The following is a 19,532-nucleotide window of genomic DNA, read 5'->3' on the forward strand; positions in this document are numbered from 1 at the left end:
TCAAATGAACCAATAGGGATTCAAGGAGGGAGGATCGCTGAACAGTAGCTCTGTTCATAAGTTTGGTGCCACGTCGGTAACCAAAACACCGTTATGGAAGATAGTTTATAAATATTAAATCAGGAATCATTTTGCAAACCTTGTAAGTACGTTCCTTTGAACAATGATATTTTTTCCCATTTGCGCGATAGTGTCATTTTTAGTTATGCTAGCCCATGGAGGCAAACTACCCGACCCTGAAGTTAAAATTGAAGTTCTCCATAAACCTCTCCTATGTTCACGGAAGACAAAATATGGAGATATGCTTCTTATCCATTACGAGGGATATTTGGAGAGCAATGGCACCATGTTTCACTCAAGGTAATATCTTCCAAAGATCTCAAACGTCACATCACTTTTTTCTCTTCACCATTTCAGGGACAGTGGTCATTATAGTGGACAGCTATTCAGAAGTTGACACTTAACACCCTTTTACAGAGCAAGTGACTATTTTTGATCATTAATTTACAAAACAAGTGACACCTAAGGGGGAAAATATGTTATGGTCATTCAAAAAAATATATATAATAGCAATCAATATTAAATAATGTATAATTATCAATCATTATTGTATTTTAAGTCGTTTTGTGATCATTCATTTATGTGTAAATGAATGCAGCCACACCGAAGGAGATAAAAGTCCAGTGTGGTTTACCCTCGGAACCAAGGAAGTCATCCTGGGCTGGGATAAAGGTTTGCAGAAGATGTGCCCTGGAGAGCGGCGAAAACTGACTGTCCCTGCAGCTATGGCCTATGGGAAAGAAGGCAAAGGTACGTACCGGTGGTCGACACAAATTAGCGGGGAAAATGACCAGATCTTGTGTGTTTGTAGGCAAGATCCCTCCGAGTAGCAACCTCCTTTTCGACGTTGAGCTCATCGATATCCGTAATGGGCCAAGGTCGCACGAATCTTTTAGGGAGATGGATCTTGACGATGACTGGAAGCTCTCCAAGCAGGAGGTGTGGAATTCCTCAACATTTATGTAAAAACTACAAAGTAGCATAATTTTTTATTTGTATCTTTTGTCAAACCCATTGTGAAATTTAAACGTTGACGACAATATATGTCCATTGTATTTTGGCTGTCAATGAACTAAAATTGCATCTTTGGTCTCATAGCGTACCCATATTTCTAGAAATTTGATTTTATTTACTAAGGAAAACAAGTCAGAATAATGCAATGTTAGTATGAGTGCATTATAATGGGTGTCATTTTGTGCCTGGCAGGTGAAAGTGTATCTGCAGAAAGAGTTTGAAAAACATGGGTACTCACCAAATGACACACACAATGAAGCCATGGTGGAGGATATCTTCAAAAACGAGGACGAGGATAACGATGGTTTCATCTCGGCTAGAGAATTCACTTATCAACATGATGAATTGTGAAGGATGCATTTCATTCATGCATGAATCACATGTCAACATTTTTTACATATTGTCTTACCTCTGAACTTCAGGTATTTACTTGATTTTATGAATTCCATTCACGGGTTGGGTCAGCATGCACTGTAAGATGTAAGAATACGTCTTTATTTCAGGGGGCAAAAAAAAGAAATGGATGAAAATTGAGATTGCACTCATCCTTGATGTGTATTCTGTCTCGTTCTCGCTAGGGGGCACACTTGACACTAACAAGCAGATCTTTTGTCTCTCCTGAAATATTATCTTTAACCTAATAGTATTCTATTTCAAGGTTTTATTTTCAGGTAGGATCCGGCCTTCCTGTGTGGAGTTTGCATGTTCTTCCCGTGACTGCGTGGGTTTTCTACAGGTACTCTGTTAATCCTCCAAAAAATGGCTGATTGAACATTCCAAAAAATTTCAGCAGAAATGAGTGTGCTTGGATATTTGTTCAGAATTTTGGCTGGCAAACAATTCAGGATGTACCCACTTACTGTCCATATTTAGATGGGATAGGCTCCAGCACCCTTGGATAAGCATTACAGATGAATGAATGGATGCATTTTTATATATATTTTGGCAGCAAAAGTGTTCGTGATGTTACAAAAAAGACTTCAAATGTTTTTATAGAAAAGAACACGAGTACTGTAAATGTACTTTTTATTTTTTTTCCTCAACTCTTCTATCCTGACACCATTTGAACATGCATCATTCCCAACTGTATATATATTACTGTGACAAAACAACATGATTCCGAGTAGAAAGACAAAAATAAACATCTTTACAAAACAAATCTGTACACACGTCGCAAAAAAAGTGCTTCATGAATTGACCAATTGTCTCATTACTCATCCACAGTAGGGTATCAAATATTGATCATTGCCAGCATTTCTTAACCTACAATGACACGATGTCTCGTATAAAAGCTGACATTCCTACAGAAGATCTTTAACTCGCACACGTGGAAAAGTTCACTTCAAATTCACACATTCACAGACTGCGCACGGCGTACACGATGGTTGCGACCCTTCAAATAAAAGAGAACAGGGAATAGCGCTCTGGGTTGTAAACATTTCAGACCCCGTGCTAAATCAAACATGACCGTGTTGGCAGTGTCGCGCTCGATAACTGACAGAAACCAGACCATGTCGACACCAAAACAGTCATGCATGAATGGAAGTCCCTCAAGAGCATTGCGACCATCAATGACTCTCTCCAATGTGTCTTGGATTTCCTCCTAGACGGAATAAATAAGCGTCCGTGCCGGGCGATAGCTAAAATAAGACATCTTCGTGCTCAATCATGAGCTGAACCACGAGCTTCTGCTGCCTCATGTCGTTCAGCGTGGTCAGGGCGCTCTGCTCGGGCGGTTGCATCAGCGTCGGGCCGAACACGATGCTCAAGTTCTCCGAGTTCATTAAGTTGTCCTTCTCAAATGTGGTGACCCTAGAAATTGAGGGAGGACAAGAATGAGGCTTGGTAATGATTGTCAAAGTGCGTGACTAGATTAGATTAGATTAGATTAGATAACTTTATCACCCCGTATTTGGGAAATTTCATTGTCACAGTAGCAAGAGGGCGAGAATACAGACACAGCAAAATACATTTTAGACAAATAAATAGGTAATAAATAAGTTAATAAATAAATAAATACATAACCTGGGATCGAACCCTGGAGCCCAGAACTGTAAGGCCGATGCGCTAACCCAAGGGTGTCAGACTCGGGTTGGTTCGCGGGCCGTGTTAACGTCAACTCGATTTCATGTGGGCCGGACCATTTTAGATATAATTTTTAGATATATTTTTTATAAATGGATTAAAAGAACTGGATTAAAATCCCTGAATATTCTGTTTTTTATAGATCGAAAACAATGTTTATTTTAGCTTTTTTTAAATATATTTTCAGATTTTACAAAATGATTTTTGAACTAAAAACAGAGAAAAAATGGATTAAAAAATAACAATTATTGATTTAAAAGGGGGAAAATCAGAAAATTTAATATACATCTATACTCTTCATTTTAATTTGATCCTAAAACTGAAAGTCGGCACTCATGATTTACTTTCCCGGGCCACACAAAATGATGCGGCGGGCCAGATTTGGCCCCCTGGCCGCCACTTTGCATTTCAGGATAAAACCCCATTTTCAATAAAACTGGGACGTTGTGTTAAACATAATGAAATACAGGCTCAATGATTTGCAAATCATGTTGACATTATATTTAGTTGAACACCTGACAACCAAGATATGTAATGTTCAAACTGATAAATCTGATTGCTTTTATCAAATAATCATTAATATGGAAGTTTGTTTCTGGTGTTGAGGAAATGTATAAATATCAAAAATCCAAACAAATGTTCATGTAAGTCATCATGTTGCTGGTGTTGAGGGAATGTATAAATATCAAAAATCCAAACAAATGTTCATGTAAGTCATCATGTGTGATAACTTGCAAAAAACATTTCTTCCAAGCCCCACAAGAGGGCTTTTGCATTGATGTTGTTTTTTATGATCTTGTCACATCAGAACCATAATTGTGTATGACAGTGTAACACAATGACTTCTTTTTATGTACCTCTTGAGGTGAGCCATCAAGTAACGCAAGGTCTCATAGTGTGCTGGAGGAAGCTGTAGCAATCCCTCATGGACGGCCTCCAGTCTGCATTCAGCATTTGGAATTTCTGCAGTGCGTAGCATCATGTGAGTATCAGAAAGAATGACGGCCATGTCAGATAGCGCCAAACACTTACTTGCTGCCTGAATGAATTTGGAGTACGAGTCGAATGTAATGACAGGGATGGGGAGGTCTCTCAAGTAGAGCTTCAGAGCACCAGCAATGATGTTGATGTCTGCATAGGCATTGGCACTAATGTCAGCTTTTTCACCTTCTGTTGAAAACAATAGCAATTAGAGCCCAAACAATAGTCTGTAGCATTTAACTTTTACCTTCATTTTGCAAGCATGAAATTGGTAATATTGGTGAATCTCAGATAAAATGAATTGTGTGGGGGAAAAAATCATTTTAGATGGATGATTATTTTTATTTTAATGAGTAGTGTACAATCAATTAAGAAAATAAATTATAGATTTAATTTTCTTAAAATTGGTTTTGGCAACAATTGGAACGATTTTAAAGTGTAGATGTCCAAAAATGTAACAAGCTTCAGTTTCATATGAGCAAATGGACAATAATTAGATGAAAAATACAAACACTGATAGGTTCATCAATAGACATTCCCAAATGCACGCACAAATAAGTTGACCCACATTTGATTTCACCCAAATTTTACTGTTGTTTGATCCGCTTAGTCGTATCTTCTTCGTAACAATACATATCAATCACGTGTTTGGCATCACGCACAAGTAAGGCTCTTAGTAACTTCCCGTGTCGCTTAGATGACAAACCTCGGTCAAAGGTCAGTCTCACGTCCTCGACGTGTTCCGAGAAGCCAGATACTCTGTACAGACCTTCAGACCTCATCCCTGCGACACAAACACAGAGATGGCGTATAAGATCTGGGGATGTCGCCTCAATCTAAATCCATCATTTCTACCTCGGAGTTCGATCTCTCGGATGCAGAGATCCACCACCATGGGCCTCGGGGTGTTGTGGGCCTTGACCAGCGTGGTGAGGTCGCAGCTAAACACTTTCTTTATCCGCCGCAGGTCCGGTTGGCAGTCGCTGGGAACCAGTTTGGAGCACTGTTTGTGTACATTAAGCCCACAATCTAGCGGGATGAGATAAAGAAAGGGCCATCAGCCTCGCAGAGGCGATAAGACAAACACCGCGGTGGGATTACAAGCGAGTGAAAGTGACGTGCGCTGTCACACAGTGCACGGCTTCGGCTCTGGCTCCCTTTCGGTCCACAGTTGCTAAAGTGGATGAAAAACCTCGCAGCGGGAAGTGGTTTTAGCCTTTGTCTGAGTGCTGGCACGATGGGAAAAAGGCGGATCTCCTGCCACGGATGTGTGTGAATGGCCATTGGAAAAGCAATGAGTGAGTGAAAAGATGTTCCTCCTGCTTCTGAAAGCACATGAGGTCTGATGGAACAGGCTGCGCCCCCGGCTTATCTGCATGGAAAATGTGTTGACAACAAACACTGTGTTTTGGGGGTAAAGCCACTAATGTTGGCTTATGTCTGTGTTGTGAATAGAATGTCATGTGATCCTTTAGTTTCAGCTGTGTTCTAAACTTTCTTTAACCTTTACACTTGCGTAAGTGTTGGATTGTTTGGATGATAATTGTTTTTGGATTGTGTGCACGCCATTTGCATGTCATTGTCTTATTGTGATGAAGTTAGGACATGACGGTAACATTTTTCCATTTTGTAGATTGTGGATGCTCGTTAGGGTGAGAGGCGGAATGGATGATTGGTTAATTGTAGGCTAGAAGAGCCAATCTAGTGGCTACCGAGACATAACAATGGTGATTATTTAGCTGCCTTTCTGAAGTGGAGCCGATTCAGATTGGATGTGGAATCATCAACAATATGTATCCGTTTTAGCTACGGCAACCAAGATGGCGCCGTTCAAGTGGCAGCCGGCGGCGGTAGCTCCGTCCACTCTTGGTCGTTTGGGTTTTTGCTGCTTTTCTGTCTTAGTGATCTGATTTGGTGATTCTTAATGATCCCATTTACTTTGATTTGCTTTGTACTTTGTGCTTTTGCTTTGTTGTTCTGTCTAATCACCCTCTGCTACTGTCACAATGAAATTTCCCGAATACGGGATGAATAAAGTTATCCAATCCAATCCAATAATGCTCAGAAGGTAAGTTTGTCGCTTCTTCAATTGGTTTTACATTCCAAATGAAGAGAAAGTGAATCAGCCAATCACACACCGCCGTAAAAAAAGGGACACTTGTCGTGCTTTGCATTATAATGATAGACGTAAAATCGTGTGGCATCCAATTATCCTTATGCTGTGAAATTCTATGAGTTTATCGCAAAATGCCATAATTAACATGCAAACTCTACACAGGAAGGTCCAGACCTGCGATTGAACCCTCGATCTCAGAACTGTGAGGCCAACACGCTAACCACTCGGTCAACTCCTCAGGTATGGAATGAAAAAAATGATTCAATTTTACTATTATAAAATAGGGCGCCAGATTGGGATATCGCAAGGTATATGTTTTGCTATATATATATTTTTGTCGTTATTTTTGTGTTTTGTTTCCTAAAGCAATCCGAAGCATTTATTTTGGTGCGCTTATTTATGTGCTGAGGTATTTTTTGTGTAGTGTGGGGTTGTGTTTGTTTTCCCATCCCCTGAAACAACTAGGTCGTCATAGTGAAAGCTAATGATGGTCCTTGTAAAAGCTTCCCGCCCCGTCTCCCCTTGTATGCGTCACTGTTGTGATGTCTTCTTGGGCGAGTTGAACGGTGAAAAATATGTCATTCTACCAACGTAAGGAGTTATTGCGCAACTCAATCACCTGTGATGTGTTTTCCCCATAACATACGGCACATAACGCGAAACCCGTGACAGGCGAGACAGTCTTTGTTTAGTGAGTGATTACTAGAGGGTGGAGTTACCTGAGCAGCGGACCCCCTGAGCAATCAGGCCCCACATAAAGTTGGCGCAGTACTCACACCAGTGTGGCCCCCGAAAGGTGTGTACCTGCAGGTAGAGACCCCAGGATTACAGATATGTAGCCCCACAGCTGAGCAGGAGCAGCCCCCTTTGATGGGCCGCACAGAGCTTACTTTGTGATCCGACGTGGTCGCGGGAAGAGCGTGTGTACATATGAAGCAGATTAAAGGATTTACGATTATGTGTCTGGCATATGCTGTGAGGCAATCAGATCTGTGAATTTAAATCTGCGGGAATGAGTAACATAGGCGCATCCTAAAACATGGTTACGATGACACCTGTGTGTCGTCCGACCTGCTCGTTCGACTTCAATTGACGCCAAGTGTGAATTGGGGAAGGCGAGTGCATATGGATTTGTTTTTGTTCCCTTTTGCAAACTAAATGCTTCATTTAAATACTCCAAAATAAAAGTCAAACTATTTCTATCTAAAGACAAAAATAATAGGCTAAAATAACACCAGAGAAAGAATGAGGTCAATTGTTGACTCGCTTTGGGGTCGACAGATTAAAACTTCAAATCAATACGGATCAATTTGCTACGCCGCTAATAGATTGTGGTCAGCTTTGTCCATCAGTTAAGCATTTTGTGCTGAAGGTCAGCTGTGCTCTGTGCTCCCATCCAAACAACACTTCAATTTTATCAAAAAAAAGGCTTGTTCTGAAAGATCAGCTCACCTTAAAGTTGTGGATCTTCTCATAGAAACACTGCTTCTCCGGAGTTTCTCTCAAGGCGCTCTGCCTCACCACGGGGGAGGAGATCTGCGGACAGGAGGCCAACAGTTTGATGGGCTTCCATAAAAGTGTCCCTTTACTCCCTAATTTAACCCCTAGCGCAAAAGCCAATAGTTCCTGCCGCTTGCGATCTTGCCGTTTGGCCTTGTGGTTGCTCAGCTCGCCCCCCAGACCCCCTGCATTCTTTTCGGCCTCCACGCCGGCCTGTTCCCAGGGACCCTCCATCTCCTCCCGAGAAGGATACGGAAAGGAGACGGCGCAAGCAGAATCCGCTCCCCTCTCAGCTCGGAGGGCGACTGACGGCCGATAGCGAGGGGGCGGCTTCAATTTTGGCCCGGGAGAGCGTCGGCGAGGAGGGAGACGAGCTGGGGCAACAAGACGGGTGGTGGGTGGGTGGCCTGAGGGCTGGAGTGTGCCTCGCACAATGGCCCTCTTTCACACGCCCAGAAAGGAGTGAGAGAGAGAGAACAGGCTCTATGAATGGGAGGGGCGGTGGCGGGCGGGGGTGCTGCTGTCAGGACTGTTTCAAACAGCTCAACAGCTCTGTAAAGCGGGATCAATAGTGCAGACGCCCTCTTTATATCAGCGAGCACTCTCACATTAGCTCGCTGCCTTCCGGACACACTCCACTCCACTTAGCCGCCAAGTCAAATGCAGTCGAGCACTCGGCGTCCTAAATGTGTGACTGGTCGCCTGCCTTCCAAAACAGACACCAGATTACTAGGTCGTAGTGATGAGGTACTTCCGTCTTTCTAATTGAAAGAGATCACGACCGCCATCTTTGTCAGCTGCTGGAATTCCAGAGACTGAGACAGTGCTCGACCTGACTGCCACTAATCACAAGCAGAGTTCTAACCCAGAACCGGCAGGGCCACATCGCAACTGGGGATGGAGGGGGATTACAGAAATAATCCTGACATGGAAATAATCCTAGAGTGCACAAATCCACGTAAAAAAGCAAAGGAAGCTCATTTGGTGCTTTGCAGCCATAAGGTGGTTTACCAGTGGGGGGGTTTCTACGCTCAAGATGAATTTTTGCACGTCAGCGAGCATGGAACTTTACCAGAAACCTGTTGACTGCCCTTGTTATTAGTCATTTACAGCATATTAACCGTCATTATTGTTATCGTGTGGCCCAATCAAACGCAAGAGAATGATTTCACACAATTTACATTCCTCAGAATAATGACTAAACCAAAACAAAAGTTTGATAGAAGCTCCAAAGTCAAACAATATGACTTCATTTAATGTGACGCTGGTTGACTTTGAAGGTTTTCTAACTTTAAAGCTAATTACAAACCTAACAAATTCACATAAACATCGCTTTAGTGATTTAACTCTCCATGGAAACACATGAAAGTACTACTTTATTCGTATATACACAAATATTCATCACATTTTACTTAGGATACCCATTTTCTGGTGCATCAATGTTTCCTATTTCCATTACTGGTGAGCTTGTGTGTTGTTATCACAAACAAAATAACCAAAAAAGGCAAAAAAGGGGGAAAAAAAACACTTCTAGAAGCAAATCCATTGGAAAGACATTGAATTGGATACTAACTCTGAATTGAATTTAATGCTTCATCACATGAGGCCGTGCATGATGCTTTCACTTTTGAGAAATATTTTTGAAGGACTCTTCCAACCAACTCTGAAGTCACCCGTGCATAAAACTACCCTCCTCTCAAAACATTGCTGCAGACTCATGACAGGTGAGAATTTTTGTCATTCTAGTTGACCTTCCTTGACAAGACAAACGCATACCAAAGGATAGAATTCGGCATACAAGTCAGGAGGGACAGATGAGAAATAAAGTACCACTCTGAGATATTTTAGCCTGGTGAGGGAGGGGCGGGCCAGGGCTGAGCTTTGTCTGCGGGCAGATGGCCTCTTGTCTGGCCAAAGAAAAAGCATAGAAGAAAAGGACAAAAGGTGGTCACATGCAACAAGCTCTGCTTTCTTTTGGTGTAGCTTGACTCCTTTATTTCTTGTCTTTGTGAGGCACAACTGAGTGGACTCCTGTGAGCTTGCGCTTGGAATCACAACACAGCGAGCACTGACATATTGAGACAACAGGACGCACCGCCCCCGAATGCGAGACAAAAAATCGCACAAAATGCACAAATAGACACAGTGAGCGATCGCACAATTAGGCAAAGTTTTGACATTCTCCCACTGTTTAAAAAAAAAAAATCTACATTATTCATAGTGTTAGCGGATAAAAATAAGAAGGTTATCGCACTAAAAATGCGCTCACAAGTTTTGGTAAAGAAGTAAGCCGCTTCTTCTTGTTTAAGATTTTCATGGGATAAGATTAGGGCAATTTACTGACAAGGCGGCTCATTATCCAAATGAACAACACAGGCATTACTGTGGAAATCATTCCAGGGCAAGCAACCAGACCAGCCTGACCGGCACCTCGCTGATATTCAGCCAGTTGGGAGGAATGTGCTAGAGGTCTGACCGCATTCAGCACGCTAAAGAAATTTAACTCGGGAGATAGGTCAACCTTCGGCCTTTGGGACGCATTTTGGTTGCACTTGGAGCCACGGCCGTGTGGAGGTGCATTAGGAGGCTAAATACGTGCACATATTGACTATACAGTGGAGCCAGTGTGCAACTCAAGCCTCAGGGCGTGGCTGTGAGAACGGTAAACATGAAGGTCAAAAAGACTTTTCCACATTTAAGCCATCAGAGGTGAGCCGTGCTTTTGGGATGAATCCATTAAGGCAAAAAAAAAACATTTGGTGTAAACACGACTTGACAGCTCAGATCATTGTGCGCTCTATGAAGTAAAAAAAAAAAGATTAAAAGGAGTTGCAGAAATGCTTTTAAATCTACGGCGTACTTTGAGTGCATAGTAAAGCATTCCCTTGACTCAAACGCCTATTGACGATTGTTGGCTCGCATCGCTAAAAGAACACACCGAGGCATTGTAAATCAATTGATGACACGTTGATCGATGGCCATTTGCCGTATTAATGTCTTAAGTGTCCGGTTACAGCGAGCAAAGTGATGACTGATACCGCAGCTGATGCTCAGGGCCAATGAGTTGTCGTATGTCTGCGACGGACAAAACAATACCCGAAGTGATGAAATATTTCATAACTTGTAATGATTCTGTAAGCCGAAATGTAGTAGGACTAAAACTGAAGCAATGATTCAGAGCAGACATAATAATATTGCCCTCTAGTGGAACGATTATGGAAATTCTTCCGGAAAGAAGCCAAAACCACCTTCCTCATTCCTTCACGATAAGACATTCACAGATTATTATGGGATTTCAATGCCTCAGTTCCAGCGAAAACAATGCATTATTTGTCTCCGTGTGGTTCCGCGTATCTGAAATGCAAGCCGGGGAGAGCAAAGAACCCCCCCGCGCTCGGTTATCATTAACTTTCAGAGGAGGCAACGAACCACAGCAGCAGAGAACACACCCGCAGGCTGCCGTCTAATAATATGCACTTAACTCACAGGACAATGAGTCCTCTAAAATCACTTTTGTCCCACTGTCAAAATGTCCAGGAGGGCAAAAACTGCTCAAAATAACAGTATCCCTTAATTCTGGAAAAAGTCCCTAATCAGAAACTAACTCTGTGACTATGTCATGCCACCCGTGACGAGGGTTAAGACGGAAATCTCGTCAGATAAAAGGATAACTTTGGCCCAAATGAAGGATAAATTCCGCTCCCGTGAAAGTTTCTCACGCTAAAATAGAGAAATATGATGATGACATTAACTTAACATAAGATAAACTCACCCGTTCAGTCCTAACGAAGGTGACTTTGCGGAAATCTGTGCGTCCGCGGCTCACCCTATGCACCATCTTGTCCTTTATTAGCGAGGTGTAACCCAGGTGCTCGTAGATGGGGTTCGCAGTCATCTTGGCGATGTACTCCGCCGCCTTGCTCTCGATGTAGAGAGTGATGAGGGCATCCGTGACCAGGTCGTGCACAGATTCGAACCTTTTCTCTGCGACAAAATGTTTCCCATCGTAGAACAGCCTGTAGTTGAACGTCTGCGGCCCAAATCTAGACGGACGCATGCGGATGAGCGGTTTATTTCACGTAGTCGGGCGGTTGAATGACTTTAGAGCGTAAAGTTGCGGTACCTTAAGGCCAAGGTGTGTGTCCCGGGCTGTCTTTGGCTTTCTCTAATCAAGTAGGAACCGTCGGCTCCCCTCAAAAGCTCGTCTGCGTACTCGCGAGATATCAAGCCATGAAATCTGTGTGAGATTATTACACACTTGCTTAGAAAAAAAGGAACTTTCTTCCTCCTTCCTGTTTATATGAAGAACTGTCATCATTCACTCACTCTCTGCCATAGTATTTGGGCCTGGTCTCCATCTGTGAAATAGAAATGACAGTTTACATACAGTGAATACAAAAATATTCCGTGCAACAGTTTGGATGTTCTGCCCGGGCATGCGTAGGTTTTCTCCGATTACTCCGGTTTCCTCCCACGTCCCCCAAACATAGAAGACTCTAAATTGCCAATAGGTATGAGTGTGAGGTTGAGTGGTTGTCCTTTGTCTCCATGTGTCCTTCGATTGGCTGGCCACGTCTAGCACCGTCAATGGCAGACAAGAGTTGAGCAGTGTCTGACCAAGTCATGACGGTTATTACTTTATAGTCAAGTGAGTATGCAGTAAATTAGTATTAAAAGACTAAAATGGTAAAAAAAAAAAATTAAAAAAAGATACCACACAGCCAGTTGACACATCAATGCTGACATTTCCTCCAATGTTTGACATTTAAACAGTGGTGGACCGTCGGGGCCTGCAAGGCCTTCTCTGCTAGCCTAAAAAAAATATCTGAATCACAGACTGATGTTAATTATGTTTTGTCTATGAATACTTATTAAATAATTTCAAATTGTCTGTCAGCTTCCTTTCATTGCTTTTCCCCTGGTTGCGCTGCTTCCAGATGTGTGTTTTCATATTTAAGCATCTAACCAATCACATTTCAGCTATTATTTGTTGCCAGGGTCAGAAATCTGCCTCAAGGCCTTCACAATCAGTTCTGCAGGCTCTGCTGCATTAAACAAGCGTCGATAAGACTGTTGCTTTAACCAATCAGAATTTGATTTGGTGACACCAAGGCCTTCTAGCGGGCGTAGGGATACGTCATCGCTTTCACCAACTATGATTGGGTAATGATAGCGTGGACTAGCCAGAGCTACCAAACGGTATCTGGAGCGGGCTGCACAAGCAAATATATTGTTGTGTTGATTTAATAGTGGTTTTGTCAATGGCTGAAGGAGGAGAAAAATTGATTTGTTTGCAGATTTAGTCGCACAACTACGAAGCAAGCAAGCCTGTCACAACCTGGAAGGAACATTTTCAGCACTAAATCGAATAAAAACGTATGCCAGAAATACGACAGGACAGGCTCGACTTTCAGCATTAGCTTCGATGGCGATAGAAAAGAAGAAAGAAAGAAAGGAGGATGGATTTTGGTGAGTAAAATATGGCTATATTCCTGAATAATATTTCAATTGTGTGAGGTTATTATTGATGCTTTTTTAAAATGTGTCGCAGCTGTAGCTTCAGTAGAGGTTTTATAGCCATAAAATAGTTTTTGAGGGTTGGATTAATTCAGACAGCCGAAGGCATCGGTAGGAAATTCACGGACCGCCGCTGCATTTAAAGACATGCCAAGAGCACAAAGGGGTGAAAGAAAAATGTCGTCAGGGTACATACGCACCTCCTTGGGACACACGATCCTTTTCGGTCGTGGGGCCTCCTGCTGTAATTGGTACACTGTTAAAGAGACATATGTGGACTTTAAGTAAGGCCTGCGTGTGTGCATTTCAGTGCAAGTTGTAATTACTTGAAAATATAGTAGATTGAAGCCCAAAATAAAGTCGTCGATGTACATTTAAGAGGAGCCATGGTAAATTATAAGTTGCTAGACAGCAGCAAGTGTGGCTTGACTGTTGTAAAACGGTTAAGTGAGGCAAAAGAAAGAATGACCAGAAAAACCTGCACAGATATCCTCAAAAGCGCTAATTAACCTAACATTTGAGAGTCTTTACAATACAATATTGATCAAATAGAATAATTCGATTCATTACACAATTGAACAATGCTGCTTTATCTTCTAAGAATTTGGTACTTTTTAATAATAAAAAAGAGGCAATGAAGGATTAATTGATAACTGGGGTGCATGTAGTGATTTTTTTTAGTTGAACATTTTTAAACACAAACTCAAAACCCATCACATAGATCTAGTTTTGGAATTTATTTGACTTTACACTATAACCCAAACAATGAACAATAGAAGACAAGACTGAATATGTGAAGCTCAGCTTTTTTTTCTTTGTTACAGAAGATTCTGGCAACAATTTTGCATGTTCATGTTTTCGTCAAACTGACTTCAGAACTGGACATCATCCGAGCCCTGAGGGACAAAACCTAATCATTAGAAAACGATGCAGGCCTTTGATTTATGGAAAACAAAAGCAAAAGGAAATTGCTAGACTGTGTCACAGTTTCCATTTGCACGCATGTGTCGCCCCAGTCGATATGATTGGAGTCCCATCAAATGTGGAAGAGTGGATCCATTTCCTCCCACATGGCAAAAACACTGGATGCTGAAGTGGGCGCAATGAGGATGTTAAAAGCATCTTCACATGCAGAAAATCCTCTTTTCTGTAGCGGCCCGAACCTATTTTCTCAAACTCCGCTTTGCACGTATTGTGTGGGAGAGTGAGCTGCTTATCTTTACCTTGCTGTGCATAAAGTGAGCCACATTTGAAACGGAGGTTTTTCATTCATTTGCCTGCGGTTTTTAAATAGCAATGCAATAGTAAAGCTCTATTATCATGACTATTAAAAATGTGTCAGCTTGAGACCAATGTTTAACGATAAATCCTTTAGCTGAGAAGTTCAAAACACTTTATTATTATATCCCAGGGCTGCATTCAGAAAAATCAAAGGATGTAAGAGCCAACTTGAAATTGTTCCACTTTAATTTCTAAAACAGAGCATCAGAATCGGGTAAAAAAAAGAATGGGTTTTTAATTTAATATTTTTTTTTTAAGTATTAACTCATTGGCTGCCTTTGACAACCCTCCCAGTCAAAATTCGATGTTTATCCCTGCCTTACTAGTTGAAATGGATTTGATGTGTTTAACTATCAATGGCAGTGACAAATACTTTTGTTACACCAAGAGAAAATGTACTATTGTTAATCGTTATACTCACAGTAGGACTTCCATATTGGTGGTTGGTAATCCTCGGGGTCTGTAAAAACACAAAATGTAGAAGCAGGTCACTATGCCAGTGTAAATATACTTCTAATCAGCATTTCTGCCTCAAGGACGATCAATAGACATCTGCTGGTTTTGTTGAACATTGTTTTCATTGTTTTTGCTAATAAGAAGGAATTCCATTTAGTCTTGCTACATTTATCTAACCTCGTTTTTATATTAAGCACCACATTAAAAAGGTGTCTCCATTGGATTGGATTGGATTGGATTGGATAACTATTCATCCCGTATTCGGGAAATTTCATTGTGACAGTAGCAAGAAAAGGCATAGTTATAAGTTAGACAGTACAGTCGCAAAGGCAGCAGAACAACAAAGCAAAAGCACAAAGTACAAAGCAAATCAAAGTAAATGGGATCATTAAGAATCACCAAATCAAACAGCAAAAACACAAAACGAGCAAGAGTGGACGGAGCTACCGCCACCGGCTGACACTTGAACGGCGCCATTTTGGTTGCGGTAGCAAAAACCGATACAGACTCAAAAGAGGTAATTGTCCATTGCCCCCACAACAAAATACAAATGCAAAGAAGGCTAAGATGCTCCTACAAAAACAGCCCGCTTTCATCCCCAATTAGTTAAAAGTTAACAATCCCAACATTCATCAAATTTACTTGCTAATGACTCACACTAAACGAAATACAACTGAGCTTTTGCCAAATTCCTTTGGTATTGTGCTTTACTACAGTTTGAGAATGACCAAACTTTATTACAGTGGCTGTGGGGAAAGCAAAAACTTGGTATGTGTATGTACTTCATTGTCAGCGATGATCTCCCACTCATTTAGCTTAACACACCCTTGTTCATAAGAAAAATACAGAGCATTTACAGTAAAATTTACTTTTCCCACAATGGATTGCATCAATCCGGGGGACATGCATTCTTTTCCATCCACACCCTTCAGGCCCAAGGTAGTGAAATGAAACACACCTGAGCGCTGGAGGGGATTTACATGGTCTCAACTAGTAAGTACTTGTTGGAATCGGTTACAGTAGAAGAGCTGGTAAAATATTATCAATCATCCAACCGCTTCACAAGCTCTAGCTTGTGCTATCTTCTCAACTCATTGCTGAAGTAGCTGCATTGCAACAATATGGTACAAAATCAAAAGCTCATTGAAATTGACCATAATAGTAGAATTGCAAATATGTATATAATGGATTAGTCTCTATAATTGGATCGCAATTTAATCGAATTGCAAGGAAGTCAGATCAAATTTTATCAAGGCAGGTCGTCATGACGATTCAAGAGGAGAAATGCTTCATGAAATGACAATTATTGACACTGTTTGCAGATCTGTTGCAGACTAGTCAATGATGTTGTCCGCTGAGGCTGTCTTGCCGATGCAGTCTAAAAAATGTATTCCATTGCAGTTTCTTCAAAGAATCTGATTCCATCCGGTTGCCTGCCAGATACTGCGTTTAATGAAATCGTTTCAACCTACTATCCTGTTTTCTTTCTTCTAATCCAGCACGGGATCACGGTGAAATGCATAAACACACAAGCCCGTGCAGATGAACTAAAGAAAACAGAAGCAAACATGCACAGATGATGCAAATGCTCATAGAACATCAAACGGAATTTCTGAGTAAGTGCCTGATGACATAGTTGGAGGCCCCCTCAAAGAGAAAGCAATTAGATGCAACGTCTTCACCGGTCAAAGACACTCATTAAATAGTATTCATGTGAACTCCCGTAACAAAGAACATATGTGATAAATGAAGCCCAGATACCATACTGGACATTTATTTAGAACAGGATTGCAATCTACCAGTAAATCCCCAACCAACCATTGGTAGATTTCACGACAATAAGTCAATAATCACTAGTATCATTTTCTTAACCATCACATGCACTTTCAATATGTCTACACACAATTATAACAAATACATGTGACCGCTGGTGCTATTGTTATGAAGACATTGATGAAGCCAGCATGAATGAACATGTGTGTATGTATGTATATGTGTATTTATATATATATGTATATTTATATATATATGTACGTATATGTATATGTATATTTATATATATGTATGTATATTGATATATATATATGTATGTATATTTATATTTATATATGTATATATATATATACATACATATATACACATACATATATATGTATGTATGTGTATATATATATACATACATATATATATAAATGTACATATATATACATATATATATATATATATATATATATATATATATATATATATATATATATTTCCAGCAACACGCTTATGTATTTATTTATTATATATCCATTTATGTCTAAAATGTATTTTCCTGTGTCTGTATTCTCACCCTCTTGCTACTGTGACAATGACATTTTCCAAATACGGGATGAATAAAGTTATCTAATCTAATCTAATCTAATTATTGAAGTACTACATGACAAATACAGTGATAGCTTGCAAACGCCTCAAATTAATTAACATTGCATAGCTGACAAAATACTGACTGTTTTACACTGGCCTTGATGAGACAATGTGTCCTTCATGTTTATGTTTTCCTGGAATATCTAGAATAATGACCTTCATCAATCAGTGGGATAGGATTTGGCAGACACGGGGGGCAAATTTATAATATAGTACTCAAACTAAAATAAAAATACGCTAAACTAACACACAGAAAATATGCTGCATACGCAAACACCCTGGCTGCTGCTTTATGGTGCATAGCTTAAATGACTTCATAAATCTTGAAAATCAATAATGAAATTAAAACATGAAAAGTAAGATTCGAAAAGAGATGGAATACTCTTGTGCTAAATGGCTTCAACATTCCCGTGTCTTTTAGATGGATGAATTCTTGCCCAGAAGAATTGTGCCTAGCAAGCTCTTTAGGGACGTAACCCAACCTCCGATGGTTGATGTCATTTTCTGCTCCAGCTTGGTGTGAATAAATAGCGTTAAAGCTAGACGTAGTTGGAAAGATTTTGCTTGGTTGGATTTTGCTTCCTTCAAATCTTAATCAACATGCATTTCAAACTCAGTCAATTGATCTCAAATTGAAAATGCTTATACTAATATTAGACGAATTAAACACTATATAAACAATAGATTACAAGTTGACAAGTCATGCTGTAGTGTTTAGGCAATACTAATTATTGAATAACTGTTCATATGTTACATTAACAGATGCCTATTATTCCACATTTTATTGTGATTAATATAATGTGTACCAAGTATTTTACGGACTATAGGTTGCACTTTTTTTCATAGTTTGGTTGGGCCTGCGACTAATACTAACGTGTGACTTATCTAAGATTGTTATGTTGTTGTTTTTATAGTTATCTAAAACTTCCCCTTCCAAAAGTGTGACTTATATATATTTCGTTCCCTCTTCATTGTGCATTATTTGCCTGGTGCAACTAATACAAACATATAATTTGAAAAATATGGTATGTTCTTTCTTGGTCTCTGAAAAAAAAAAAAAAAAAAATGACATTTATACTGCATTTCCACTGCCACTATACCGTTTACCATTTTCCCAGTACAACTTCAAGTCCCAAATATCTTTAAAACCAATAGGCCAAAATGTTGTCAGCACATTGTTTGTTATCTTTTTCCTCTAAGAAACTAGATTTCCCGTAGAAAAGGAAGAGGCCAAGAAATCTGCATTTGAATGCTGGCCATGTGATAAGAAAGGTTTTTTCAGATACAACCAATTAAAATAGTGCTACAAGGTCAATGTTATGTTTGCTATGAGCCATGCAATGAAAGGAATGTGTCCAGTCATGCTGGAAAGTTGGGTGTTACCATTCACACCATGGTCGCTGTGTTCTCGCAACGATGATGTCAAATTCTAAGCTAAATTCATGTGACTGTTATTTCCAATCTGCACAGAAGCTTACCTAACCACCCAAGAGAAGAGAGAAAAACAAGGGTATTTTCAAAGTCGCCCTCTCTGTATGTGTGTGTCAGACCATCTGTGTATGATGACCCAGGTCCAAAAAAAAGGGAACCAATGATACGAACGACAGTGCCTCGGGGCAGATAAGAGATGGCAAACAATGTGCCTCAGCGGCACAGTCCTACTTAGATGGTTCTAGCGATATTGTTAAACACGGCGCTAAATCACAGTAATCCGCTTGAACACAATTCCTGCAGGAAAGAAAAATGTAAGTAGTGGAAAGACTTTTGAGGTGAATGGTCATGTTTAGCTGAAACATGCGCTGGCTGGCAGGGTGGTGCGGGGCAGACAACCTCAGATTTCCTTCCATCTTCTTAAACTATGTTGTCATTCACATCCTGAATTTCAGGGTATGCTTTTTCTATACTCCATCCCATAATGTATCTCCTGAGAGCCATGTGGGAAATGGAGCATTGTTGCTATTGTACATGGTCGCGTCTGTACCTGTGCCAACCATGTGTTTTTGACATTCAGGCTTTTTAAAAAATATAAAATAAAGACAGCTCACATAAGATTCAATCTATTATGCCCATATTTGCATGGCGCTGTTTTGTACACCTACAAAAGGTGTAG

The 19,532-nt window shown here is 40.5% G+C and overlaps 2 protein-coding genes across 4 annotated transcripts in view; one reads left to right on the forward strand and one right to left on the reverse strand.

Annotated features, from left to right (window-relative positions):
* Nucleotides 1-27: 27 nt before the first annotated feature.
* fkbp14 (FKBP prolyl isomerase 14) lies at nt 28-2,233 on the forward strand. 2 transcript variants are annotated; one of them, XM_077598318.1, is made up of 5 exons: nt 28-142; nt 287-360; nt 659-810; nt 872-999; nt 1,267-2,233. In XM_077598318.1, exons 2-5 carry the CDS (start codon nt 302-304, stop codon nt 1,423-1,425), a joined length of 498 nt encoding a protein of 165 aa, XP_077454444.1. In that variant the 5' UTR covers nt 28-142; nt 287-301; the 3' UTR covers nt 1,426-2,233. The 2 variants fall into 2 exon arrangements, with proteins under 2 accessions (XP_077454444.1, XP_077454442.1); XM_077598316.1 differs by having other exon boundaries at nt 34-360.
* Nucleotides 2,084-19,532, reverse strand: part of chn2 (chimerin 2) — a 19,438-nt gene continuing 1,989 nt past the window's right edge. The window contains exons 2-13 of one of the 2 annotated variants that reach the window (XM_077598320.1): nt 14,976-15,014; nt 13,474-13,529; nt 12,083-12,114; nt 11,880-11,993; nt 11,529-11,799; nt 7,709-7,822; nt 6,976-7,060; nt 4,996-5,169; nt 4,847-4,924; nt 4,192-4,329; nt 4,017-4,122; nt 2,084-2,886 (exon numbers count right to left, since the gene is read on the reverse strand). In XM_077598320.1, the coding sequence (XP_077454446.1) occupies nt 2,715-2,886; nt 4,017-4,122; nt 4,192-4,329; nt 4,847-4,924; nt 4,996-5,169; nt 6,976-7,060; nt 7,709-7,822; nt 11,529-11,799; nt 11,880-11,993; nt 12,083-12,114; nt 13,474-13,529; nt 14,976-15,014 (1,379 nt within the window). In that variant the 3' untranslated portion in view covers nt 2,084-2,714. The remainder of the gene's footprint in view (nt 2,887-4,016; nt 4,123-4,191; nt 4,330-4,846; nt 4,925-4,995; nt 5,170-6,975; nt 7,061-7,708; nt 7,823-11,528; nt 11,800-11,879; nt 11,994-12,082; nt 12,115-13,473; nt 13,530-14,975; nt 15,015-19,532) is intronic. The other variant, XM_077598319.1, reaches the window with a different exon arrangement.

The sequence above is a fragment of the Stigmatopora argus genome, chromosome 4 (genome assembly GCF_051989625.1).
Source record: "Stigmatopora argus isolate UIUO_Sarg chromosome 4, RoL_Sarg_1.0, whole genome shotgun sequence".
Classification (NCBI taxonomy): Eukaryota; Metazoa; Chordata; class Actinopteri; order Syngnathiformes; family Syngnathidae; genus Stigmatopora; species Stigmatopora argus.

Bases quoted from the DNA above. Each gene is read 5' to 3' on its own strand.
- fkbp14 (XM_077598316.1), top strand. From the start codon at position 164: ATGATATTTTTTCCCATTTGCGCGATAGTGTCATTTTTAGTTATGCTA. The intron at 361-658 runs GTAATATCTTCC...AAATGAATGCAG, and splicing joins GGCACCATGTTTCACTCAAG to CCACACCGAAGGAGATAAAA. The intron at 1,000-1,266 runs GTGTGGAATTCC...TGTGCCTGGCAG, and splicing joins GGAAGCTCTCCAAGCAGGAG to GTGAAAGTGTATCTGCAGAA.